Genomic DNA, 27,590 nt, shown 5'->3' on the forward strand with positions numbered 1-27,590 from the left:
CAGATTCACTTAACTTAAGTGTGACTGAATAACTGCAATTTTTGCTGAAACCACTGTGGCCAAAAAAGTCGTAAAATGGGGCAAAACTCACTTAACAAAGCTCTCACTTCAGCACAGCAATTTTGGGCTCCATTGTGGCCGTCAGCCAAGGACTATTCCTTTTTTTTTTTTGTAAATATATTTTATTGGTTTTATAATTTTAACAAAAAGTGTTTGAGACACACCGTGGTGTTTGGGTAAACAAAGATTCCAACATAAAATCACAGAATAACAGCTCAACTTAATACATTTGCTATCATCTCTCTATTTCCCTCAAATAACATAGTAAATGTAATATATTTCATTTCTATCCTAAATTTCTATTACTACTAAACCTGTTTATTAAAAGTTTATCAATTTCAATTACCATAATCAAATAATGTTTTACATCAACGTATTACCCCTTTAAATATCTCTTGCAAATATATTCAAGTTCTTCACCACAGCAGTTTTGGGTTCTATTGTGGCCGTCAGCCAAGGACTATTCCTGTATTCTTCCATCAAAGTAAAAACTTGAGGTTGTGTGGTAGAATCTTGTTCTCCTGTCCCCCAAAGCAGTCGGGGGTCACTGCTTTTCTTTTCCTCTTCCCTTTTTTCCTCCCGTGTTTTCCCCGTATTTTCATTTTTCTTTGTTATTTTTAGATCGAATCATAAAATGGGAACCCCAAGAGAACCAGCTTCAGTTAATGCTTGCAGGTCCTCTGCAGGCAGAGATGCTAGTGGGAACACTTGCTGAATTTTTTATATATATTTCTCTACTCAGGCAGAATGCCGGAATTTTATCAAAGTGCTGCTTCTTCGCAACGACAACGTGCTCTTTGTGTGCGGGACGAATGCCTTCAACCCCGTTTGCTCCGATTACAGTGTGAGTATCTGATCCCGTTCTCTGAGCTTCCTCCGCCTGACTTCCCGACTTGAAAGAACAATCAATCAATCAATCAGAATAGAGCTGGAAGGGACCTTGGAGGTCTTCTAGTCCAACCTCTTGCTCAAGCAGGAGACCCTAAACCAGGGGTCCTCAAACTTGACCACTTGAAGACTTGTGGACTTCAACTCCCAGAATTCCCCAGCCAGCATGGCTGGCTGGGGAATTCTGGAAGTTGAAGTCCACAAGTCTTCAAGTGGCCAGATTTGAGGACCCCTGCTCTAAACCATTTCAGACAAGTGGTTGTCCAATCTCTTCTTAAGCGCTTCCACTGATAGGGCACCCACAACTTCTGGAGGCAGGCTGTTCCACTGGTTAATCGTTCTCTCACTGGTTAATTCGTCTCTGAAAGTTCCTGACATTGAGAACAATTAACCAGTAGAACAACTTGCCTCCAGAAACGGTGAACGCTCCAACACTGGAAGTTTCTAAGAAGAGACTGGACAGCCATTTGTCTGAAATGGTATAGGGTTTCCTGCCTGAGCAGGGGGTCGGACTAGATGACCTCCAAGGTCCCTTCCAACTTTATTATTATTATTTTTAATTATTATTGTTAATTATTATTATTGTTGTTGTTATTATCATCATCCTCATCATCATCCAAAGTGCCTGAAGGCAGGACAAGAAGCAACGGATGGAAACTAATCAAGGAGAGAAGCAACCTAGAACTATGGAGAAACTTCCTGACAGTGAGAACAATTAACCAGTGGAACAACCTGCCTCCAGAAGCGGTGAATGCTCCAACACTGGAAGTTTCTAAGAAGAGACTGGACAGCCATTTGTCTGAAAGGGTATAGGATCTCCTGCTTGAGCAGGGGGTGGGACTAGAAGACCTCCAAGGTCCCTTCCAGTTCTATTCTGATTGATTGATTGATTGATTATTCTCACCATTAGGAACTTTTTTCCTTAATTTGAGGTTGCTTCTCTCCTTGATCAGTTTGCATCCATTGTTTCTTGTCCTGCCTTCTGGTGCTTTGGAGAATAGCTTGATTACCTCTTCTTTGGGGCAGCCCTTCAAATACTGGAAGATTGCTATCATGTCACCCCTAGTCCTTCAATCAATCAATCAATCAATCAATCAAAATATGAGCCAGCAGTGTGCTGCAGCTGCCAAAAAGGCCAACACAGTACTAGGCTGCATTAACAAAGGGATAGAATCAAGATCACGTGAAGTATTAATACCACTTTACAATGCCTTGGTAAGGCCACACTTGGAATATGGCATCCAGTTTTGGTCACCACGATGTAAAAAAGATGTTGAGACTCTAGAAAGAGTACAGAGAAGAGCAACAAAGATGATCAGGGGACTGGAGGCTAAAACATATAAGGAACGGTTGCTGGAATTGGGTATGTCTAGTTTAACGAAGAGAAGGACAAGGGGGGACATGATAACCATGTTCCAATATCTCAGGGGCTGCATAAAGAAGAGGGAGTCAAGCTATTCTCCAAAGCACCTGAGGGCAGGACAAGAAGCAACGGGTGGAAACTAACCAAGGAGAGAAGCAACCTGGAACTAAGGAGAAACTTCCTGACAGTGAGAACAATTAACCAGTGGAACCACCTGCCTCCAGAAGCGGTGAATGCTCCAACACTGGAAGTTTTTGAGAAGAGACTGGACAGCCATTTGTCTGAAATGGTATAGGGTTTCCTGCCTGAGCAGGGGGTTGGACTAGATGACCTCCAAGGTCCCTTCCAACTTTACTACTATTACTAACAAATCAATCAGAATAGAGCTGGAAGGGATGTTGGAGGTCTTCTAGTGCAACCTCTTCCTCAAGCAGGGGACCCTAAACCAGGGGTCCTCAAGATAAGATAAGATAAGATAAGACAAGATAAGATAAGATGCTTGAAAACTTGTGGACTTCAACTCCCAGAATTCCCCAGCCAGCATGGGGGCACCCTAGCCAGGGGTGTCTACACAACATGGTACAAATAATCAGGATGTCAGCTACCGTGTTGTGGTGCATATTAAAACAAACAAACAAACAGCTGTTCACTGTGGCCACCATCTTGACTTTTTTGACCCAGCCTTGCCTCCAGACGTTGTGAGTCCACCTTTCGGAGGTTTGTAAGTCTTGTATGCCAGAGCTAAGCCAGTTCCGCCTCTCTCATGGATTGGGATTCTCTATCAGCGTGCCTGGCTGAGGAATTCTGGGAGCTGAAGTCCACAAGTCATAAAAGGGCCTCGTTTGAAGACCCCTTGTTCTAACCCATTCTCCTCCCCACAGATGGACTATCTAGAACCGATGGGGGACAACATCAGTGGCATGGCCCGCTGCCCTTACGACCCCAAGCACGCCAACGTTGCCCTTTTTACAGGTCAGTGTGGTGGGAAGGAGGCACTGCTGGGTTTGGGAAGTTTTTTTTCCGTTGCTTATGGTTTTTTTCCCTACCCCCACCTCTCTCCAAAAGATCTCCAAGTGGTGCACGTTCCCCCAGGAAATCCAAAGAAGTCTTCCCAAAATGGCTTTTGGGAACGCTGGTGGATATTTTTTTTATGTCTGCCTTCTAATAACACTGGCTAGGTTGGAAAGGATTTCCCCAAATTCCTCATTTGACTCTTTGATGACCCCAAACTACTACTACTCCTCCTCCTCTTCCTCTCCACAAACCTCACTCCCTTCTAAATGATGTTACGTAGTTGGGTCATGAAACGTCTGCAAGAAAACAAGCAAGCTCAGAGAGCGTCAAGGACCCCACAGTCTTTCTTCTTCTCCTCCTCCTCCTCCTCTCTGCAAACCCACTCCCTTCTAGCACTGATGCTGTTCCCTAGTTGGGTCATAAAACGTCTGCAAGGAAACCACCAAGCTCAGAGAGCACGAAAGATCCAATAGTCCTTCCTTCCTTCCTTCCTTCCTTCCTTCCTTCCTTCCTTCCTTCCTTCCTTCCTTCCTTCCTTCCTTCCTCCTCTCCATAAATTCCACTCCCTTCTAGCACTGATGCTGTTCCCTAGTTGGGTTATAAAACGTCTGCAAGGAAACCACCAAGCTCAGAGAGCACCAAAGATCCAATAGTCCTTCCTTCCTTCCTTCCTTCCTTCCTTCCTTCCTTCCTTCCTTCCTTCCTTCCTTCCTTCCTTCCTCCCTCCCTCCCTCCCTCCCTCCCTCCCTCCCTCCCTCCCTTCCTTCCTCCTCTCCATAAATTCCACTCCCTTCTACCACTGATGCTGTTCTCTAGTTGAGTCATAAAATGTCTGCAAGGAAACCACCCAACTCAGAGAGCACCAAAGATCCAATAGTCCTTCCTCCCTCCCTCCCTCCCTCCCTCCCTCCCTCCTTTCCTTCCTCCTCTGCATAAATTCCACTCCCTTCTAGCACTGATGCTGTTCTCTAGTTGGGTCATAAAATGTCTGCAAGGAAACCACCCAGCTCAGAGAGCACCAAAGATCCAATAGTCCTTCCTTCCTTCCTCCCTCCCTCCCTCCCTGCCTCCCTCCCTCCCTCCCTCCCTCCCTCCTTCCTTCCCTCCCTCCCTCCCTCCTTCCTTCCCTCCCTCCCTCCCTCCCTCCCTCCCTTCCTTCCTCCTCTGCATAAATTCCACTCCCTTCTAGCACTGATGCTGTTCTCTAGTTGGGTCATAAAATGTCTGCAAGGAAACCACCCAGCTCAGAGAGCACCAAAGATCCAATAGTCCTTCCTTCCTTCTTCCTTCCCTCCTCCCTCCCTCCCTCCTCCCTCCCTCCTCCTTCCTTCCCTCCCTCCCTCCATCCCTTGATTCCTCCTCTCATAAATTCCAGTCCCTTTACCATGATTCTTTTCTCTAGTTGGGTCATAAAATGTCTGCAAGGAAACCACCCAGCTCAGAGAGCACCAAAGATCCAATAGTCCTTCCTTCCTTCCTCCCTCCCTCCCTCCCTGCCTCCCTCCCTCCCTCCCTCCCTCCCTCCTTCCTTCCCTCCCTCCCTCCCTCCTTCCTTCCCTCCCTCCCTCCCTCCCTCCCTCCCTTCCTTCCTCCTCTGCATAAATTCCACTCCCTTCTAGCACTGATGCTGTTCTCTAGTTGGGTCATAAAATGTCTGCAAGGAAACCACCCAGCTCAGAGAGCACCAAAGATCCAATAGTCCTTCCTTCCTTCCTTCCTTCCTTCCTTCCTTCCTTCCTTCCTTCCTTCCTTCCTTCCTTCCTTCCTTCCTTCCTTCCTTCCTTCCTCCTCTCCATAAATTCCACTCCCTTCTAGCACTGATGCTGTTCCCTAGTTGGGTTATAAAACGTCTGCAAGGAAACCACCAAGCTCAGAGAGCACCAAGATCCAATAGTCCTTCTCCTTCCTCCCTCCCTCCCTCCCTCCCTCCCTCCCTCCCTCCCTTCCTCCCTCCTCTGCATAAATTCCACTCCCTTCTAGCACTGATGCTGTTCCCTAGTTGGGTCATAAAACGTCTGCAAGGAAACCACCAAGCTCAGAGAGCACCAAAGATCCAATAGTCCTTCCCTACTTCCTTCCTTCCTTCCTTCCTTCCTTCCTTCCTTCCTTCCTTCCTCCCTCCCTCCCTCCCTCCCTCCCTTCCTTCCTCCTCTCCATAAATTCCACTCCCTTCTAGCATTGATGCTGTTCCCTAGTTGGGTCATAAAACGTCTGCAAGGAAACCACCAGCTCAGAGAGCACCAAGGACCCCACAGTTCAATCCTGAGCCACAGATATTCTCTCCCGATGCTTTTCCATTTTTGGCTATCATAACTTCTTCAGCAGCTTTCTTTTAATTTCTCTCTCGTCTGGGTAGGTGGCATGCTGTTCACCGCCACGGTGACCGACTTCCTGGCCATTGACGCCGTCATTTACCGCAGCCTCGGAGACAGCCCGACCCTGCGCACGGTTAAGCACGACTCCAAGTGGTTTAAAGGTAGGGAACGGGGCGTGCGTGTGTGTGCGTGCGTGCGTGTGTGTTCAAATGGTTTTGTCTTTGTAGTGTCTGAAAACGAGAGGCAGAATCTCTTTCTAAGAGTTTCGTCCTGTAATTGACATCCCTTGGATAACTTTGACTTATTCGGATGCATTTTAGCCACGGCCTTTGGGACATGAAAAAAAAAAAAAAAGCGGGAAACCGGTAGTCCTTGACTTAACGACTGCAATGGAGACTGCTCAGGGCGGTCGTTAAATTGCGACGGTCATAAAGCAGGTTGTCCGTGTGTCCGATTCAATTTTGCAATGTTGTTTGCAGTGATCAAGGAAGGAAGGAAGGAAGGAAGGAAGGAAGGAAGGAAGGAAGGAAGGAAGGAAGGGCAAAGGGGAGGGTGGGAATCATAGCCAAGGGTTAGAGTTAGGGTTAGGGTTGAAGGGGGGTGAATCCCATCTGCAAAAGGGCAGCACCAGTTTGATTTCCCTTCATCCAAATTTCTAGTCCTTAAGATTTTTTAATTGAGAAACAGAAATGTTGGATCCTGAACAAGTACGTTGCAGAAAGAGAGAAAGGGAGGGAGGGAGGGAGGGAGGGAGGGAGGGAGGAAGGAAGGAAGGAAGGAAGGAAGGAAGGAAGGAAGGAAGGAAGGAAGGAAGGAAGGAATTCCCTGACCATGAGAACAATTAACCAGTGGAACCTCCTGCCTCCAGAAGTTGTGGGTGCTTCATGATGGGAGGTTTTCAATTAGAGAACTGGACAGCCATTTGACTGAAATGGTGTAGGGCAGACATGTCAAACTTGCGACGTCACGTGACGTCGTGCAACATATCGGAACTTTTTCACCATTGTCGGCAATGGGGTGGGCGCGGCTCCAGTATGATGAAACCAGCCCGCGGGCTGGCAGTTTGACACCCCTGGTGTAGGGTCTCCTGCCTGAGCAGGGGGTTGGACTAGAAGACCTCCAAGGTCCCTTCCAGAGCTCTTATTCTGTTATCCAATGTCTCTGGAAGGCTTCAGGTTCATAATAACCCTCAGTAATCAGGGCAGCTGGCAAACTCCTCAGCCACAAAAATCAAAAAGCTTTCCGAACAAAGTGAATTTACCGATAGAGGGGTGTTAAAGTGCCTTAAATTTGAGCAGAGAATTATTTCAGCTGATTGATTCCCGCGCCACACCTTCGTGAAGAGTTCTCAAACCAGTTAAAGGAATGAAATACACCACACCAGGACTGCAAAATAAAATGGCATGTAAACTAAACCGGGGGAAAGATAATCATTCTAAAACTTTACGAGCCCGATTTCAGATGCCGGAATGAATAAAAAGATGAGGGGTTTTTTTTAACTGTCTTAAGTTTAAAAAAAATAATAATAATCTTGAGTTTTGCTCTCAATTGCGATATTTATGCTCGCAAAACAGAATGGGAGCATCCTTGAAAAGGCAAGATATGTTTTGATTAGAAAACGGTAAAAAAAAACATCTTAAAACCAGAGGCAAAAAAATACAGGGGCAATATTTAAAGCCAAATTAATATTTTATTAATTTATTCCCAGTCTTAATAGCATTCAGTAAATATGTATGTGCAAAGCTAATGGTAGCCTTAGCTAATATTCCTTCCAGTCAGTTGATTAAAAGATTCTGGAATAATTTGAAAGGTTGCGTGTTTGTGCACATTTGTGTGCATCGGTATGTTTAAAATTATAAAACTGATAAAATAAAAGAAATCTCAGGGACAAATGATAGAGGCTGGGAGTCATGATGAAAAGAAATAGAATAGAATAGAATAGAATAGAATAGAATAGAATAGAATAGAATAGAATAGAATAGAATAGAATAGAATAGAATAAGAATTACAGAATAGAATAGAATAGAACAGAATAAGAATTGGAATAGAATAGAATAGAATAGAATAGAATAGAATAGAATAGAATAGAATAGAATAGAATAGAATAGAATAGAATAGAATTACAGAATAGAATAAGAATTAGAGAATAGAATAGAATAGAAAAGAATTGGAATAGAATAGAATAAGAATTGGAATAGAATAGAATAAGAATTGGAATGGAATAGAATAGAATAGAATAGAATAGAATAGAATAGAATAGAATAGAATAGAATAGAATAGAATAGAATAGAATAGAAAGGGACCTTGGAGATCTTCTAGTCCTACCCCCTGCTTAAGCAGGAGATCCTATCCCATTTCAGACAAGTGGCTGTGCAGTCTCTTCTTAAAAACCTCCAGTGATAGAGCACCCACAACTTCTGGAGGCAGGCTGTTCCACTGGTTAATTGTCCTTGCTATTGGGAAGTTTGTCCTTAGTTCTAGGTTGCTTCTCTCCTTGATTAGTTTCCATCCATCTTGTCCTCCCTTCAGGGGCTTTGGAGAATAGCTTGACTCCCTCTTCTTCTTTGTGGCAGCCCCTCAAACACTGGAAGACTGCTGTCATGTTCCCCCCCCCCCAGTCCTTCTTTTCTCTAGACTAGCCATACCCAAATCCTGCAACTGTCCATCATACATTTTAGGCTCCAGGCCTTGAATCATCTAGGTGTTTCTTCTCTGCACTTTTTCCAAAGTCCATCTGCCTTATCGAATTTTCCCAGCTTCCTTTTCTTCGTAGCAGACCTAAAACCAGGGGCTGTTCGCTCCGATTTATTTAGGAGATAAACAGCATCTGAACTTAATCTCAGCCGCAGGAATTGCTAACTGGTTTTTTTTTTTTTTTTGCAAGATCCTCCGTAAACGGGCGCGCTGCATTCGCAAAGCGGACGACTCCCGCATGCCCACATGCGTGCATGCCGTCCCTGCACAATTGGGTACATTCATGTGCTAATTGATGCCCTCAGTCACCGGCTCCCGTCCTATCAATTAAGATTATTATTTTGTTTTGCCTTTGCCGTAATATGCGAGGAAAAAGACCTTGGAAATCTTGTGAAGCTCTGGCTGGGGATGAGTCAGCTGGATGATGTGGCTGGAAAAAAAAAGGAAAAAGAAAGAAAGCAATATTTGGCTTGGCGTCGGAAGACGTTTTTAACCGGGGGGGGGGGAGTCATGTTTTCGTGCTGATGAGACCCTGTGGATCATGTCTTGTTCGTGAAAATCGGAGTCAAGAAACAGGAGGATGATCAAGAGAGCAAACGTGAGGTCCCAAGAAAGATTTGGGAACGTTTAGGCTACGGAGGGAAACCTTCCAAACCCCCCCCCCCAAATCTGTTACTCCAGAATGTAGGATATGGAATCACAGAGTTGAAAGATAGACTCAAGATCCAGAGGGGTCGTGACAGGCTTCAGCATTGGGCCCTATCCACTGAGATGCGGTTCAGTGGTGAGGAAAGTAACAGACTAACAGAACGATGGAGTTGGAAGGGACCTTGGAGGTCTTCTAGTCCAGCCCCCTGCTTAAGCAGGAGATCCCATCTCATTTCAGAGTGGTGGCTGTCCAGTCTCTTCTTAAAAACTTCCAGTGTTGGAGCATTCACCGCTTCTGGAGGCAGGTGGTTCCACTAGTTCATTGTTCTCACTGTCAGGAAAATTCTCTTTAATTCCAGGTTGCTTCTCTCCTTGGTCAGTTTCCATCCATTGCTTCTTCTTCTGCCTTCAGGCGCTTTGGAGAATAGGTATAACCCCCCCCCCCTTCTTCTTTGTGGCAGCTGCTCAGATACTGGAAGACTGCTATCATGTCACCCCTGGTTCTTCTTTTTATTAAACTAGACATCCCCAATTCCAGCAACCGTTCCTTATATGTTTTAGCCTCCAGTCCCCTGATACTCTTTGTTGCTCTTCTTTGTACTCTGTGGTTCTCAACCTTTTTAATGCCGCGACCCCCAACCGGTCGTAAGACGAGGACTACTCAACCGGTCGTAAGTCGAGGACTACTCAACTGGTGCAGCACGGTTTGCAGAATGGGACTTTTGGCGGGCTCAGCAGGGCAGAGACAGCCTGGACAATTCCTACTGGCTTTTGAAAGCCAATAGAATTAGACTCTATTCAAGAGAGTCTATTCTATTGGCTTTCAAAAGCCAATAGAATAAAAGGGAGTAGCACAGCTAAGGAAAAGGGGGAAAAAATGGCGGACTGCGTTGTTTAGCAACCCCCATGAAATGGTCGTTCGACCCCAAATGGGGTCCCGACCCACAGGTTGAGAACCACTGTTCTAGAGTCTCAACATCTTTTTTACATCTTGGTAACCAAACTAGATGCAGTAGTATTTCAAAGATGGCCTTACCCAGGCATTATGAAGTGGTACTAACCCTTCAAGTGAACTTGATTAAGTGCGGGAAAAGGCAGGAAAAAAACAAGATCTGTTGATATACAATAAGTGGTACCTGGCTCAACCATAGTAACTAGGATCTAGAGCAGGGGTGGGCAACCTTGGCTCTTTTATGACTCGTGGACTTCAACTCCCAGAATTCCTGAGCCAGCCACGCTGAGGGGAAAAGAAGAGGTTTCCAAGCTGAGCCATGCTGGCTCTGGAATTCTGGGAGTTGAAGTCCACGAGTCATAAAGCGGCCTAGGCCTAGACCAGAAGTAGGCAGTCTTGGCTCTTTTACGACTCGTGGACTTCAACTCCCAGAATTCCTGAGCCAGCCATACTGAGGGGAAAGAGAGAGGTTTCCAAGCTGAGCCATGCTGGTTGAGGAATTCTGGGAGTTGAAGTCCACGAGTCATAAAAGAGCCATGGTTGCCTACCCCTAATATAGAGGGATCTAGGAGTCCTAGTGGACAGTCACTTAAGTATGAGCCAGCAGTGTGCTGCAGCTGCCAAAAAAAGCCAATACAATCCTAAGCTGCGTCTACAGAGGAACAGTATCCTATTCTATATCATAGCAAGTGATAATACTATTCTATATTGTACCACTGAGGCCACGTTTGGAAGACTTGAATCCAGGTCCGGTCACCGCAATATAAAAAAGATGCTGAGAAAGAGTGCAGAGAAGAGCAACAAAGATGATCAGGGGACTGGAAGTTAAAACATACGAAGAACAGTTGCTGGAATTGGATCTATCGAATTTAATGAAGAGAAGGACGAGGGGTGACAGGATAGCAGTGTTCTAATATTTAAGGGGCTGCCACCAAGAGGGGGTCAACTTATTTTCCAAAGCCCCTGAAGGCAGGACAAGAAGCAACGAATGGAAACTAATCAAGGAGAGAAGCAACCTAGAACTAAGGAGAAACTTCCTAGCAGTGAGAACAATTAATCAGTGGAACAATCTGCCTCCAGAAGTTGTGAATGTTCCAACATTGGAAGTTTTTAAGAAGAGATTGGACAGCCATTTGCCTGAAATGGTATAGGGTTTCCTGCCTGGACTAGATGTCCTCTAAGGTCCCTTCCAACATTATTGTTGTTGTTGTTGTTGTTATTGTTCATTGCACAGTCAGCCAGACTGGATTTGGCATTTTGTCTACCTATCGAGTCCTTACCCAGGACCTGGGATAGGCAGATGTGGATGTTTGATGGTATTACAGATCTCGTCGCAGGATGGAAGCAGTTCCTAGTAAGGCCGCCTTTTGCAATTGAATAATGGTGAATTTGTCAATGCCAATGATGGTGTTCAATTGGTGCTCCAGTTGTTTTGGGATTGCACCCAAGGCGCCTATGGGGACCCAGATTGTTGGGGGCAATGTAAATATATATATACATTGCTTACTGGTGTACACCGCTTAGAGAGTGCTTGCACTTAAAGCGGTATATAAGTCTCATAAATAAATAAATAAATAAATAAATAAATTGGTACTACCCTTGCTTGCCTTTGCCACAGTCTTTCTATTTCTATTTGTATTTTGTTATCTTCTCCAGTTCTTTCTCGTCTATTCTGCTGTCTCCAGGCACTGCCACGTCCACTTTCCAGACTTTTTTGTCTTTCTTATCGACAATTGTTAAGTCTGGGGTGTTATGTTGCAGATGCTTGTCTGTTTGAATTCTGAAGTCCCAGAGCAGTTTAATTTTAGCATTTTCTATGACTTTATTTGAAGATCCCACCAGTTCTTGCTTACAGGCAAATGATATTTCTTGCAGATCTTCCAATGCACCATTGTTGCTACTTTGTCATGCCGCTGCTTGTAGTCAGTCTGTGCAATCTTCTTGCAGCAGCTTACCAGGTGGTCCACTCTTTCTTCAGCTTCTTTGCATAGGCGGCACTTACTGTCTGTTGCTGTCTTCTCAATTTTGACTTTGTATGTATTTGTCTTTAAGGCTTGGTCTTGTGCAGCCAGAATTAGTCCCTCGGTCTCTTTCTTCAATTTTCCTGCTCTTAGCCATTGTCAGGTTATTATCTGGTTTCCCAGTTATTTTTTTTTTTTTTAATGTACTGGCCATGTAGTGCTTTGTCTTCCCATGCCTCTATTCTGTTCTTCATTTGGTCTTTCTTGTAGGCCAGTTTGGTCTCTCCAGTAGTCAGTAAGCCTTCCTGATATACTAATTTCAGTTGTTGTTGTTGTTGTTGTTGTTATTGGACAACCACTTGTCTTGAGATTAAATTGTACAATGAATGGTTAAGGGAACTAGATATGTTTAGCCTAACGAAGAGAAGGCTTAAGGGAGACATGATGGCTGTCTTCCAGAACTTGAGGGTTCTCACAGAGAAGAGGGGGTGACTTATTCTCCAAAGCACCTGAGGGCAGGACAAGAAGCCATGGGTGGAACCTCCTTAAAGAGAGACCCAACCTACAGCTAAAGGGAAATTTCCTGACAGTGAGAACAATTAACCAGTGGAACTCCTTGCCTCCAGAAGGTGTGAATGCTCCATCAGTGGAGGGTTTCAAGAAAAGATTGGGCAATTATTTGTCTAGGGTGATATAAGGACTCCTTCCCTGGGCAGGGGGTGAACTAGAAGACCTCAAAGGTCCCTTCCAGGTCTAGGATTCTATTCTATGACTTGAGTTACAAGAAGGCAGATATTGCTTGAACGATAAGGAAAAAAAACCTGTTTTCATAGGAGACCTCATGTTGTTTAGCAAGGCACATCTTCTTTCCTGGATGTCTTCAAGAAGAGGTTGCTCAGTGGTCCACTGGGAAGGCTTCAGAGATTCCTGCCCTGAGCAGGGGATGGATTGGATGCCCTCAAGAAAACCCTTTCTGTGGAAAACAAAAATATTGGCTATTGTTTTTTTTTAAATGCACGGTTTAGGCCCAGGTGAAGTAAATCAGGCCTCATGGACAACATGTTGAGCCAAAGTCGGCGCTGTGCTTAATTTTGCAGTTGAGCCATTGTGCTTTACTTAATACGATTTTGCTAAGTTTGCTTGTTTCAAATATATTTAGAACATAAAGTCTGGAACAGTTGAGAAATAGGGAACTGAAAGTAGCTGGCGGATGCGGGTTCCAATGTACACAGGTATACGTGGAAAGTTATGTTCAGCAGAAAGTCAGCAGGAAGTCAGTAGAAAGTCAGCAGACCATCTGACTATAGTCTTAGAACAGGAAAGGGTATAAAGAGTTAGGTCTGGATTGGATTGATTTGCCATTGGCCTATAGCTGTCCTTTTGGAATCTGCTATGCCAGTGGACCTCATTGCAACAGGTTATTAATGTAAGTGATATTGTGTTATTATGCTTGCTGTGTTCCAAATGATTAGCAAAATAAACCTCTGAATCTTAAAGTAAGAATTATTGTTTTGTGTGGCTGTCTCTTGTCTTTTTCATTGGGTTTTTTTCCACGACATTCCCATCCCAGACTCTTAGGACCCTGAAGCTCACTGCATCAACTAGCATTTCCTTAAATACTTGCATATTCCTAAGTAAAGCTACATGGAAAATTTGATGGTGGTCCTTGGTTAAAAAAAAAGTACCATATTTTCCGGTGTATAAGACGACCGCCGACTTCGAAAAAGATTTGCATGGTTTAGAAAGTCGTCTTATACGCCGGAAAATACGGTAGGTGCAATGAAGTTCTGGCATGGAAGATGCAGAGATCCCAGTTTTAATGAAATGACTTGAGCTATGAGTTTCTAATATGTCCCTTGAAGCAGGGAGCAATAAACACCTGGTTTGATTGGTGTCCAGCTCCTCCATGGTGCTTCCTTGACGGGGGGAGCAAGCCATGACATCTCCTAAAAAGGCAGCTTTTGAAGGAACTTCTTAAGAAGGTCCCGCTTGACTACTTCTCTTATTTCTTCACTCCCCCGGTCTAGAGCCCTACTTTGTCCATGCGGTGGAGTGGAAGAACCATGTCTACTTCTTCTTCCGAGAGATCGCGATGGAATTCAACTACTTAGAGAAGGTGAGTCCATCAAATCAAGGGTTGGGTGGTCCACCTAAATTTGCATTGTCCCGAGGAGCGACTCGGTGGCTGAGCCTCTGAATCACCATAGATCAGAGTTTACCACTTTGACAACTTTAAGGCAAGTGGACTTCAGTTTCCCAGAAAACTGGCTGGGGAATTCTGGGAGTTGAAGTCCACATGGCTCGAAATGATCAAAGTTGGGAAATCCTGTCATAGGTGGTCTTCTACTGTTCTACTGAAATGGTATAGAACGGGGGTCTTCATACCTGGCCCTTTGATGACTTGTGGACTTCAACTCCCAGAATTCCTCAGCCAGCTGAGGAATTCTGGGAGTTGAAGTCCACAAGTCATCAAAGGGCCAAGTTTGAAGACCTCTGGTATAGAGTCTCCTGTTGACCAAGAAGTTGGACTAGTGATTAGAAGACCTCCAAGGTCCCTTCTACTTCTATTCTGATTGATTGATTGATTGATTGATTGATTGATGACTGCGTTGCTCCTGAACTTTGTGGGAACATATAAAGAAACAATTGGTGTACAGTAATGCCATGTTTACAATTTTGTAGAGATTTCAATTTATTTCTTAACAGTCCCTATACAACAAAAACTGAACTTCCATCTTTATGATAACTGTCAACTCTTTATTCACTGACATTTTGTTTTTTTTAATCAACTGCATATCTTTGTCTTTTTTTAGGTAGTTATTTGATCAGTTTCTTTAAATGTTTAAATAAATAAACTATTTTCTGGAGAGGCACCCGTTTTTATGGCCACGGAATATATTATAATGCAACGCAATACGTTATTCTGTTGTATCAAAAGATTGCCTTGCATTGTGTTATATATTATGTCCTTCTATTGTGCTTCCTATTATGGTCATGCTGTAATGAAACTGAAAAATGGGATCCTTGATTTGAGGCATTGCAAATGTCAGCCAGACTCGTAAATCGGCCGAGAATCTAACGCAAATCATATACGCATCTAAAAAAACCAAGCCGTTCTTTACACATAGCCCTCGAATTATGACCGCACAACAATTATGACGTGAATTTCTGCGGCTAAGTAGGGCGGTGGTGCTTACATGAGCCGCACTCCATTTTATGACCTTTTTATTTGAGACGGTCACTAAGCGAATCCCTGATGTTGCTCAGGGAATCGCCACCACTGTTAATCGAATTGTGCAGTTGTTAAGTGAGCCTTCCCTGGACTTTCAGCTAAGTCAAGTTCACAGATGGGGATCACGTGAACCCGAGGTGCTGCAACCATCAGTAAATGCATGCTGGTTGCCTTACCTGAATTTTGATTGTGAGGAAACCGTGACGGTCGTAAGTGTGAGGACGTGTTGCAATGGACTTTTTTCAGGGCCATTGCAAATTCGAATAGTCGATGGCAGGAATTAGGGATGTCTAGTCTAACGAAGAGAAGGACCAGTGGGGACAGAGTAGCAGTGTTCCAATATCTGGGGGGCTGCCCCACAGACGAGGGGGTTCTCCCCCTGCACTGGCATCGCTGGACTATAAGACCTCAGGGGTCTCTTCCAACTGAATTATTCCATATTTGTATTGTGCATCTATCCGTCTGTCTGTCTGTCTCTCTATTTATCTTTCCATCTGTCTATATCTATCCATCTCTCCATCCATCCATCCATCCATCTACATCAGTGTTTCCCAAACTTGACAATTTTAAGGCATGTGGACTTCAACTCCCAGAATTCCACAGCCAGCAATGCTGGCTGTGGAATTCTGGGAGTTGAAGTCCACATGCCTTAAAATTGTCAAGTTTGGGAAACACTGATCTACATCTATCTATCCCTATTTACCTTCCTATCTATCTATTGCTCTATCAACCTATCTATATCTATTGATCTATATTTATTGATCTATCTATATCGATATTGATCTATATCTATCAATCTATCTATATCTATTAATCTTTCTGTTTATATCTATCGATCTATATCTATAGATTTATCTATATCTATTTATCTTTCTGTCTATCGATCTATCTATCAATCTATCCATCCATCCATCCATCTATATCTATTTACCTCTCTCTGTCTGTCTGTCTATCTTTCTGTCTATATCTATCTTTCTATCAATCTGTCGATTTCTCTGTGTATTATCTATATCTATCTCTATCTATCCATCCATCTCTATTTACCTATCTATCTATCTATCTATCTCTATCTATCTATCTATCTATCTATCTATCTATCTATCTATCTATCTATCTATCTGTCTGTCTGTCTGTCTGTCTCTGTCTGTCCCTGTCTGTCTTTCTGTCTGTCTGTCTGTCTATCTATCTATCTATCTATCTGTCTATATCTTTAGCTATCGATCTGTTGATCTCTCTGTGTATTATCTATATCTATCTATCTATATCTCTCTGTCTATCTATCTATCTATCTATCTATCCATCCATCTCTATTTATCTATATCTATCTATCTATCTATCTCTATCTCTATTTACTGATCTATCTATCTATCTGTCTGTGTCTCTGTCTGTCCCTATCTAGCTATCTATCTATTAGTAATTACACTAAAAATATGATCCCTGGGTATATCCATACTTAAAATCAAACAAATAAACGTGAGCACCAGGGAATGCTATAAAAATTTAATAAAACTTAGTAAAACACCAATAAAATTTGAATAAAATTTCGATAAAACGCCTAGCTTTCGTCGGTGACTGTCGACATCATCAGGGCTCAATCAATATCTATCTATCTATCATCTATCTATCATCTATCTTTCTATCCATCCCTCCCTCCCTCCCCCTTGTCTAGAAGAAAAAGCCAAACTCAGGGCAGATACGAAGAGGATAGTCTTGTACAACCATCCTGTTCTTTGCCCAATTCAAACAGAATCCCGGAGACATCCAGCTTCCCTTCTTTCTCCTCCCCCACGCAGATGGTGGTTTCCCGGGTGGCCCGAGTGTGCAAGAATGACATGGGGGGGTCCCAGAGGGTGCTGGAGAAACAGTGGACTTCCTTCCTCAAGGCTCGTCTGAATTGCTCCGTCCCAGGAGACTCTCACTTCTACTTCAACGTCATCCAGTCGGTCACGGACATTTTGGAGATCGAGGGCAGGCCGATGGTGCTGGCTGTCTTCTCCACCCCCACCAACAGGTGAGCTGGATGGGCATCGTGTAGAAAAAGGGGTCTTCAAACTTGGCAACTTTAAGACTGGTGGGCTTTAGCTCCCAGAATTCCTCAGCCAGTCCCGCTATCTACATCTATATCTAGTCTGGTCCAGTGAAAAGAAGGAGTAGTGACCTCATAGCAGTCTTCCAGTATCTCAGGGGCTGTCCCAAAGAAGAGGGAGTCAAGCTATTCTCCAAAGAGCCTGAAGGCAGGATAAGAAGCAACGGGTGGAAACTGATCAAGGAGAGAAGCAATCTAGAACTAAGGAAAAACTTCCTGACAGTTAGAACAATTAACCAGCAGAACAACCTGCCTCCAGAAGCGGTGAATGCTCCAACACTGGAAGTTTTTAAGAAGAGACTGGACAGCCATCTGTCCGAAATGGTATAGGGTTTCCTGCCTGAGCAGGGAGTTGGACTTGAAGACCCCCAAGGTCACTTCCAGCTCTATTCTGATTGCTTGATTGACTGGAGAGAAGCAACCTGGAATATAAGGAGAAACTTCCTAAGAGCGATGAATCAGTGGAACAACGTGCCTCCCGAAGTTGTGGGTTCTCCAACACTGGAGGTTTTTCAGAAGAGATGGTACAAGCATTTGTCTGAAATGGTTTGGGGTCTTCTGCTCAAGCATGTGGTTGGACTAGAAGACCTCCGGGGTCCCTCTCAACCCCGATATTTTGTGTTGCATGTTCTATCTCAGGTTCAATCTATATAGTTTAGAAAGATAGAATAGAATAGGATAGGATATGTTCTGGAACCTGAATCGTGAAGTCTTTGTAATTCAAGGCCAGACAGGTTATAAAATAAATATTTTTTCAGGAATACTGGTAGAATTCATGTTTCAGTAGTTTCATCTGGATGTTGCATATTTGTTCATTTTTGTAGGTAAAATCATTCATTCCTTCACATCAACTTCTAGCGTGAATTAAGACCGTGTCTGTCCTCCGGTATTCCCATGCTTATCTCAGACAAAGACATTCCAAACTGGCACTTAGCCAGGATATCCTGTGATGAATTTAGTAGCCCCTCCCACTGACTTGTTAACATAGGATTCACTGCACAGCTAAACTGCATTAGCCATAACCCTTCTCTTAAGGAGACAGCGCTTAACCCTATAAATGCCAAACATTCTAACATACAGATCTATATGCTCTGGTCAGGTTTACATTGATCCAGCACAGGATAGGATAGAATAGAATAGAATAGAATAGAATAGAATAGAATAGAATAGAATAGAATAGAATAGAATAGAATAGACCTTGGAGGTCTTCTAGTCCAGCCCCCTGCTCAAGCAGGAGAACCTACACCATCTCAGACAGGTCTTCTTAAAAATCTCCAGTGATGGAGCACCCATGTTTTCTGGGGGTAAGCCCCGAAACGCAACTGTAGTCTTGCGATCCAGAGCTACCCAGTTTTCCTTCCTGACACATTTTTGTCTGTGTGTGTCTGTCTTGCAGCATTCCCGGCTCTGCCGTCTGCGCCTACGACATGACCCAAATTGCAGCCGTTTTTGAAGGTCGCTTCCGAGAGCAAAAATCTCCTGAATCCATTTGGACCCCGGTACCGGAAGAGCTGGTTCCCAAACCACGGTAAGAGAATAAACCACAGATCCCATAGAAACCACACGTGCTGCAAAAAACGCCACTGTGGAAATTCCAAAGGTGTTTGTTTTTTTCCAGGAGGTAACTGGACTTCCTTGTTTTTCCTTTGAAGACGTTTCGCTTCTCCTCCAAGAAGTTTCTTCAGCTCTGACTGGATGGTGGGGAAGGGAAGGATTTATACTCCTTGCAGACCACTGGTCATTTGCATCCTTTTAGAGAGTCGTTGAGGCCACTTGGAGGCTTGTCTGTGTCCTCAAGGTCACCTGAGTGGTGCAAATGGGTGTGGAGCCACCTTGGAACTGCTGAAAGGACTAGTCATATAATTATTCTATTCTATTCTATTCTATTCTATTCTATTTGCATTCTTTTAGAGAGTCATTGAGGCCACTTGGAAGTTTACCTTTGTGCTCAGGGTCACCTGAGTGGTGCAAATGGGCGTGGAGCCTTCTTGGAAGTGTTGAAAAGATCATGTTATAAACAGATTGTCAACGCTGCTAACATGTTTTTGCATCGACAACAGATGGAAATCTAGCCATCTTTTTCCTTTCGCTTTTAGAGTTAGATGATGCTGGGACGTGGGGGGGGGAATGTGAATGAGAGGCAGCTAGACATAACAACACTAAACCTAGTGTGAGAAACAAGGTTATTGTAACCAGAGCTGATAAGGAATTGGCAGGCTGGAGAACTGGAGAGGAAGCTCGTGCTTCAAGCTAATTGGGGAATGTGATTTATGACGGTTAATTAGAGGAGGGAAGTGCTTTGATACTATGTGCTCAGGGGAGGGGAATTCAGTTTTTGGCTTTGATTATGCAGTGCCGATATTATGCTATTCAAAATAAAGATTCTTTAAGTTAAACAACACCTTGAAGTTCTTTTGAAGAGTTTCATCTGTCGGAACCATGACACAGGGGATAGGAGGTGTCGTATCCTTCCCTCTCTGTTGAGAGAAGGCTGTTCAATTTTGACCTAGACCAGGGGTGGGGAAACTTGGCTCTTTTATGACTCGTGGACTTCAACTCCCAGAATTCCTGAGCCAGTATGGCTCAGCTTGGAAACCTCTCCCTTTCCCCTCAGCGTGGCTGGCTCAGGAATTCTGGGAGTTGAAGTCCACCAGTCATAAAAGAGCCAAGGTTGCCTACTCTAGCCCTATGTTGTATCGTGTGTTTAAATGCGCAACATAGTCCAATGATAGCAAACCTTTTAGAGACCGAGTGCCCAAACCGCAACCCCAAACCCACTTATTTATCGCAAAGTGCCAGGGCCTCATCAGCATTGTCGTGCCCTCGGGGGAGGGGGCAGGGAGGCGCCTCTGAGCGCTGCCTCTGGCACCCAGAAACCAGGGGCGCAAAAATGGGCCACCGTGCCGCAAGGTGCAAAAATGGCCACCGCCCCACTGCAGAGTACAGATACAAGGCGCTGCACCACGCAAGAATGGGGCAGGGCTAGTGGGTATCATGCAGGCACTAGCCCCACCCCATTTGCAGCATGTGTGTGCTCGCGACCCCGTGCACACATGCACACATGTAAAATGCTCCCCCATCCCTTTTCTTCCAGTCTACCAATCGACAATGGTTGGTGATATCTGCTCTACCACGTCTACTCGAGCTTGCAAGTCGGCTGCTTTGCCTCCTTTGTGCTGGGTGGGGCTCCTGCTTTGGGCGGCAGTGGTGGTCTGATGGACCTGCTGCTAGCAGCGGTGGTGCGCATGCCAACAGAGAGGCCTCTGAGTGCCGCCTCTGGCACGCGTGTTTCCCGCCTGAGCAGGGGGTTGGACCAGATGACCTCCAAGTTCCCTTCCAACTTTATTATTATTATTATGGATCATCGCACAGTCAGCCAGATGTTCAGACTGGCATTTTGTCTACCTATCGAGTCCTTACCCAGGACCTGGGATAGGCAGATGTGGATGTTTGATGGTATTACAGATATTGTCGCAGGATGGAAGCAGTTCCCAGTAAGGCCGCCTTTTGCAATTGACTAATGGCGAATTTGTCAATGCCAATGGTGTTCAAGTAGTGCTCCAGTTGTTTTGGGATTGCACCCAAGGAGCCTATGACTATTGGTACTACCCTTGCTTACTTTTGCCACACTCTTTCTATTTCTATTTGTAGGTCTTTGTATTTTGTGATCTTCTCCAGTTCTTTCTCGTCTATTCTGCTGTCTCCAGGCACTGCCACGTCCACTATCCAGACTTTTTTCTCTTTCTTATCGACAATTGTTAAGTCTGGGGTGTTAAGTTGCAGGTGCTTGTCTGTTTGAATTCTGAAGTCCCAGAGCAGTTTAATTTTATCATTTTCTATGACTTTCTCTATTTTATGATCCCACCAGTTTTTGCTTACAGCAAATGATATTTTTTGCAGATCTTCCAATGCACCATTGTTGCTACTTTGTCATGCCGCTGCTTGTAGTCAGTATTATTATTATTATTATTATTATTATTATTATTATTAATGCCACCACTGACATAGGAGAACAAACCAAAACGGCTCCACACCTATTTGCACCACTGAGGTGACCCTGAGGACACAGCTAAACCTCCAAGTGGTCTCAACGACTCTCTAAAAGAATGCAAATGACCAGCTGTCTGCAAGGAGTATAAATCCTTCCATTCCCCACCATCCAGTCAGAGCTGAAGAAGCTTCTGAGAGGAGAAGGGAAACATCTTCAAAGGAAAAACAAGAAAGTCCATTTGCCTCCTGAAAAAAAGCACCTTTGGGACAACCCTGACCTGGATGACTGAGCATCTCCATAGACACTACGGAAATGTCTCTAGTCCTCAGGGAATTCCTCCTGATGTTCCTCAGTCTCTCAACTGATCTCAGGGCCAATTTCTCTGCAACTGCACATATCATAGGATTAGTCCTTGACTTACACTCATTCATTTTGTTGTTGTTGTTAATTGCGAAGTCATGTCTGACCTATCGCGACCCCATGGACAACATTCCTCCAGGCCTTCCTGTCCCCTACCATCTTCTGGAGTCAATTGAAGCTCACGCCTCCTGCTTCAGTGACTTCATCCAGCCACCTCCTTCTCTGTCACCCCCTTCTTCTCTTGCCCTCCATCTTTCCCAGCATCAGGCTCTTCTCCAGTGAGTCCTTCCTTCTCATTAGGTGGCCAAAGACTTGAGTTTCAACTTCAGAATCTGGCCTTCTAAAGAGCAGTCGGGGTTGATCTCCTCCAGGACTGACCGGTTTGACCACCTTGCAGTCCAGGGGACTCACAGGAGTCTTCTCCAGCACCATAGTTCAAAGGCCTCCATTCTTTGGCGACTCATTCATTTCGTAACCATTAAGTTACAACAGCACCGAAAAAAGTGACTTAGAAGTATTTTTCCACACTTGTAACTGTGACAGCATCCCTGTTGGTCACCTGATCAAAATTCAGACGCTAGGCCCCTGACTCACATTTACGACGGGGTCCTGTAAATCCCCCTTGGGCGACCTTCTGACTTCTTCCCTTGACCTGGCTAGTTGGAAGGTCGCAGAAACCGAACCCATGACCCTGGGATGCCACAACTGTCAGAACTACCTGCCAGTTGGTTGAAAACAGAATTTTGTCTCATTTTACCACCTTCCTGGCCAACATCGTTAAGTGAATCGCCGCCGTTGTTAAATGAGTGACGCAGCGGATAAGCGAGCTTGGCTTCCCCCGTCAACTCGGCTTGCCGGAAGGTCGCCAGAGCGGAACGCACGGCCCCCGAGAGGCCGCGACCGTCGTAAGTGCGAGTCATTTGCCAAGCGTCCGAATTTTGATCACGCTGCCAGCGGTTGTGGGAAAACCGTTCTTAAGTCCCTTTTCTCGGTGCCGTCGTAACGTGAAACGGTCGCTGAACGAAGGACTGTAAGTCCAAGATGACCTGTAGAAGGGCGGGATAACCGGCGAGGGACGTTGTAGGGGTGGCTGATGACCCAGGGGGGAAAGGGGGTCAGGCAAATCATCCCCCCAAACGTCGCCCGTCTTCCGTTGTCCTGCATCTCACGGTCTCCTCTTTTGTTCCCCAGACCAGGTTGCTGTGCGGTGCCCGGAATGCAGCACAACTCCTCCAGTCTTTTTCCCGACGAGATCCTCAACTTTGTCAAGACCCATCCCCTGATGGACGAGTCGGTCCCATCGCTGGGAAACGCTCCTTGGATCATCCGGAGCGTGGCTCGGTGAGCAATGAGGAATAGTAAACAATATCTCCTCCTCCTCCTCCTTCTTTTTCTTCTGCTGCTGCTTCTGCTTCTTCTGCTTCTCATTCTCTTGCCGCCTCCTCTTCTTCTCCTTCTTCTGCTACTGCTTCTCCTCTCTGCTCTTCCTCTTCTTCTCTCCTTCTCTTCCTCCTCCTTCTCCCTCCTCCTCCTTCTTCTTCTTCTGCTACTGCTTCTGCTTCTTCTGCGTCTCATTCTCTTGCCTCCTCCTCTTCTTCTCTCCTTCTCCTCCTCTTCCTCTTCCTCCTCCTTCTCCCTCCTTCTCCTCCTTCTTCTCCTCCTCCTCCTCCTCTTCTTCTTCTTCTTCTTCTTCTTCTTCTGCTTCTTCTGCTTCACATTCTCTTTCCTCCTCCTCCTCTTCTTTCGTCCTCCTGCTATTGCTGCTTCTCCTTCCTCCTCCTTCTCATCTTCTACTCCTCTTTCTTCTTCCTCTTCTTCTCTCCTCCTCCTCTTCCTCCTCCTCCTCCTCCTCCTCCTTCTTCTTTTTCTTCTGCTGCTGCTTCTGCTTCTTCTGCTTCTCATTCTCTTGCCGCCTCCTCTTCTTCTCCTTCTTCTGCTACTGCTTCTCCTCTCTGCTCTTCCTCTTCTTCTCTCCTTCTCTTCCTCCTCCTTCTCCCTCCTCCTCCTTCTTCTTCTTCTGCTACTGCTTCTGCTTCTTCTGCGTCTCATTCTCTTGCCTCCTCCTCTTCTTCTCTCCTTCTCCTCCTCTTCCTCTTCCTCCTCCTTCTCCCTCCTTCTCCTCCTTCTTCTCCTCCTCCTCCTCCTCTTCTTCTTCTTCTTCTTCTTCTTCTTCTGCTTCTTCTGCTTCACATTCTCTTTCCTCCTCCTCCTCTTCTTTCGTCCTCCTGCTATTGCTGCTTCTCCTTCCTCCTCCTTCTCATCTTCTACTCCTCTTTCTTCTTCCTCTTCTTCTCTCCTCCTCCTCTTCCTCCTCCTCCTCCTCCTCCTCCTTCTTCTTTTTCTTCTGCTGCTGCTTCTGCTTCTTCTGCTTCTCATTCTCTTGCCGCCTCCTCTTCTTCTCCTTCTTCTGCTACTGCTTCTCCTCTCTGCTCTTCCTCTTCTTCTCTCCTTCTCTTCCTCCTCCTTCTCCCTCCTCCTCCTTCTTCTTCTTCTGCTACTGCTTCTGCTTCTTCTGCATCTCATTCTCTTGCCTCCTCCTCTTCTTCTCTCCTTCTCCTCCTCTTCCTCTTCCTCCTCCTTCTCCCTCCTTCTCCTCCTTCTTCTCCTCCTCCTCCTCCTCTTCTTCTTCTTCTTCTTCTTCTTCTGCTTCACATTCTCTTTCCTCCTCCTCCTCTTCTTTCGTCCTCCTGCTATTGCTGCTTCTCCTTCCTCCTCCTTCTCATCTTCTACTCCTCTTTCTTCTTCCTCTTCTTCTCTCCTCCTCCTCTTCCTCCTCCTCCTCCTCCTCCTCCTTCTTCTTTTTCTTCTGCTGCTGCTTCTGCTTCTTCTGCTTCTCATTCTCTTGCCGCCTCCTCTTCTTCTCCTTCTTCTCTCCTCCTCCTCCTTCTTCTTTTTCTTCTGCTTCTGCTGCTGCTTCTGCTTCTTCTGCTTCTCATTCTCTTGCCCCCTCTTCTTCTTCTCCTTCTGCTACTGCTTCTCCTCTCTGCTCTTCTTCTCTCCTTCTCCTCCTCTTCCTCCTCCTTCTCCCTCCTCTTCCTCCTTCCTCTCCTCCTCCTCCTCTTCTTCTTCTTCTTCTTCTACTTCTTCTCCTTCACATTCTCCTTCCTCCTCCTCCTCCTCCTCTTCTTTCCTCCTCCTTCTGCTGCTGCTGCTTCTCCTTCCTCCTCCTCCTCCTCCTCTTCTACTCTCTCTTCTTCCTCTTCTCTCCTCCTCCTCCTCCTCCTCTTCCTCCTCCTCCTCCTTCTTCTTTTTCTTCTGCTGCTGCTTCTCCTTCTTCTGCTTTTCATTCTCTTGCGTCCTCCTCTTCTTCTCCTTCTGCTGCTGCTTCTCCTTCCTCCTCCTCTCATCTTCCTCTTCCTCCCTCCTCCTCCTCCTTCTTCTCCTCCTCTTCTTCTTCCTCTTCTTCTTCTTCTTCTTCTGCTTCACATTCTCCTTCCTCCTCCTCCTCTTTCCTCCTCCTTCTGCTGCTGCTGCTTCTCCTTCCTCCTCCTCATCTTCTACTCCTTCTCTCTCTTCTTCCTCTTCTTCTCTTCTCCTCCTTCTTCTGCTTCCTCTTCCTCCTCCTTCTCCCTCCTCCTCTTCTTCTTCCTCCTCCTCCTCCTTCTTTCTTCTCCTCGATCTCTCCTCCTCCTCCTCCCCTCCTTCCTCTCTTCCTTCTCCCTCCTTCTCCTCTTCTCCTCCCTCCTCCTTCCTCCGGTCGCTAAGCTGGTTCCGTTTGGCCACAAATCTAAAAACCGTCGTAAAACGCAGTCACCTGACCACCAGATTTGTCGAACGGCTATTACCTGAAATTCGGTCAATTGACCACAGGGAAGGGCAGCCATTGGGACTTCAGCTCCGGGGCATAAATCCCCTTTTCCAGGCGGGTGGAAACTTCGAACAGTTGCTAAGCAACCGGTCGTAAGTCGAGGACTCTCTGTCTCCGTTTCTCTTTGCGCCGCTGGTGAATGTTTGTTGCCTTTTTGCTGCTGTTCTTGCTGGTTGTTGTTGATCCAACAGGACCGGAGGGCCTGCAATCCATTTTGCTTTTCTCGCTGTAAGCTGTCTAGTCAGCCTCTAAATTCATAAATACAGGGAGTTCCCGACTTACAACCACTCATTTAGTGACCGTTCAAAGTTACAACGGCACTGGAAAAAGTGAGTTAGGACCGTTTTTTCACACTTACGACGGTCGGTCGCAGTGTCCCCGTGGTCACCCGATCCAAATTCAGACACTCGGCCACCAACTCGCATTTATGACGGTCGCAGTGTCCCGCGATCCCCTTTTGCGACCTTCCAGAAAGCAAAGTCAATCGGGAAGCCGGGTTCACTTTAAAAAAAAAACTGTCTCATTAACTTAACTGCAGTGATTTCACTTAACAACCGAGGCAAAGAAAGGGGCCGAAATGAAGAAAAGATCGCTGAAGAACTGTCTCGCTTAGCGACGGAAATTTTGGGCTCCGTGACGGTCGTAAGTCGAGGACGCCCTGGAAATAATCTGCGAAATGTAAATAAATAAAGAGCAGCCCCCCCCATCTGCTTTTTCGGAGGGAGCTCTCTCTCTCTCTCCCTTCGGGGTGCTTAACGGTGTAATTTTCAGCCAATTAAGCCGTGACATCTGCTTCGATTTGCAAGCGAGAGAGAAGCCGGAGGCCTCAGGCAAAGGAAGCATTTGAAGCAGGATTCGCTTGTACAGCAACCGAGAGGCCTTTCCTGAAACGAGCCTTTGATGTTTCCAAAATAAGCCTCCCGATTAACCAAGTTAATCTTGCTTTATGGAATAGAACAGAACAGAATAACAAAGTTGGAAGGGACCTTGGAGGAATAGAATAGAATAGAATAGAATAGAATAGAATAGAATAGAATAGAATAGAATAGAATAGAATAGAAAATATAGAATAGAATAGAATAGAATAGAATAGAATAGAATAGAATAGAATAGAATAGAAAATATGGAATAGAATAATTAGAATAGAATAGAATATGGAATGGAATAGAATAGAATAGAAAATATGGAATAGAATAATAATGGAATAGAATAGAATAGAATAGAATAGAATAGAATAGAATAGAATAGAATAGAATAGAATAGAATAGAATAGAAAATATGGAATAGAATAATAAGAATGGAATGGAATGGAATAGAACAGAACAGAATAGAATAGAGCTGGAAGGGACCTTGAAGGTCTTCTAGTTCAGCCCCCCGCTCAAGCAGGAGAACCTATACCATTTCAGACAGGTGATTGTCTAGCCTTTTCTTAAAAATCTCCAGCGTTGGAGCATTCACAGCTTCTGGAGACAGGTTGTTCCACTGGTTAATTGTTCTCAATGTCAGGAAGTTTCTCCTTAGTTCTAGGTTGCTTCTATCCTTGATGAGTTTCCATCCGTTGCTTCTTGTCCTGCCTTCAGCTGCTTTGGAGAATAGGTGGACCCCCCCCCTTCTTTGGGGCAGCCCCTCAAATATCTCTATATGCTATCATGTCACCCCTCGTCCTTCTCTTCATTAAACTAGAGACATACCCAATTATCACAATGATCTTTCCTCACCCCTCCTCCTATCTGTTGCATGCAGCAGCATCTGGCAATCTCCTCCTCACTGAAGCCATTAAAAGCAGTCCTCGCACTTACGACCACCATTGCACCCCAAATGTCTACGCACGGCTAAGCGCGACGGTCGATAAGCTCATTTTACCACCTTCCTTGCGACCGTTGTTAAGTGAATCCCTGCCGTTATTAAGTGAGTCACATGGTCGTTAAGCGAATCTGGCTTCCCCCATCAACTTTGCTTGTCAGAAGGCCGCGAAAGGGGGTCACGTGAACCCCCCCCCGGGACAATGCGACCGTCGTAAATACGAACCGGTTGCCAAGCATCTTAATTTGGCTCCCCTCATCGCAGGGAGGCTGCAAGGGCCATTAGTGTGAAAAACCTTTTTTCAGTTCCGTCGTAATTTTGGTCACTAAACGAACGGTCGTAAGTTGAGGACTCTTTGTCGTTACACTACGGCCGGCCTTGTCACAATTTACCTTCATTATTGTTTTCTCCCCCC

At 45.3% G+C, this 27,590-nt stretch overlaps 1 protein-coding gene across 7 annotated transcripts in view; it reads left to right on the plus strand.

The window, feature by feature from the left end:
- Window positions 1-27,590, plus strand: part of SEMA6B (semaphorin 6B) — a 214,499-nt gene that overhangs the window by 160,008 nt on the left and 26,901 nt on the right. For all 7 annotated transcript variants that reach the window (XM_039326970.1, XM_039326969.1, XM_039326972.1 and 4 more), the window contains 7 exons: window positions 803-904; window positions 3,193-3,283; window positions 5,682-5,801; window positions 13,923-14,011; window positions 16,921-17,138; window positions 18,610-18,741; window positions 22,756-22,905. In XM_039326970.1, the coding sequence (XP_039182904.1) occupies window positions 803-904; window positions 3,193-3,283; window positions 5,682-5,801; window positions 13,923-14,011; window positions 16,921-17,138; window positions 18,610-18,741; window positions 22,756-22,905 (902 nt within the window). The remainder of the gene's footprint in view (window positions 1-802; window positions 905-3,192; window positions 3,284-5,681; window positions 5,802-13,922; window positions 14,012-16,920; window positions 17,139-18,609; window positions 18,742-22,755; window positions 22,906-27,590) is intronic.

Source organism: Crotalus tigris, unplaced genomic scaffold, assembly GCF_016545835.1.
Source record: "Crotalus tigris isolate CLP2741 ecotype Arizona unplaced genomic scaffold, ASM1654583v1 scf7180000024348.693503, whole genome shotgun sequence".
Taxonomy (NCBI): Eukaryota; Metazoa; Chordata; class Lepidosauria; order Squamata; family Viperidae; genus Crotalus; species Crotalus tigris.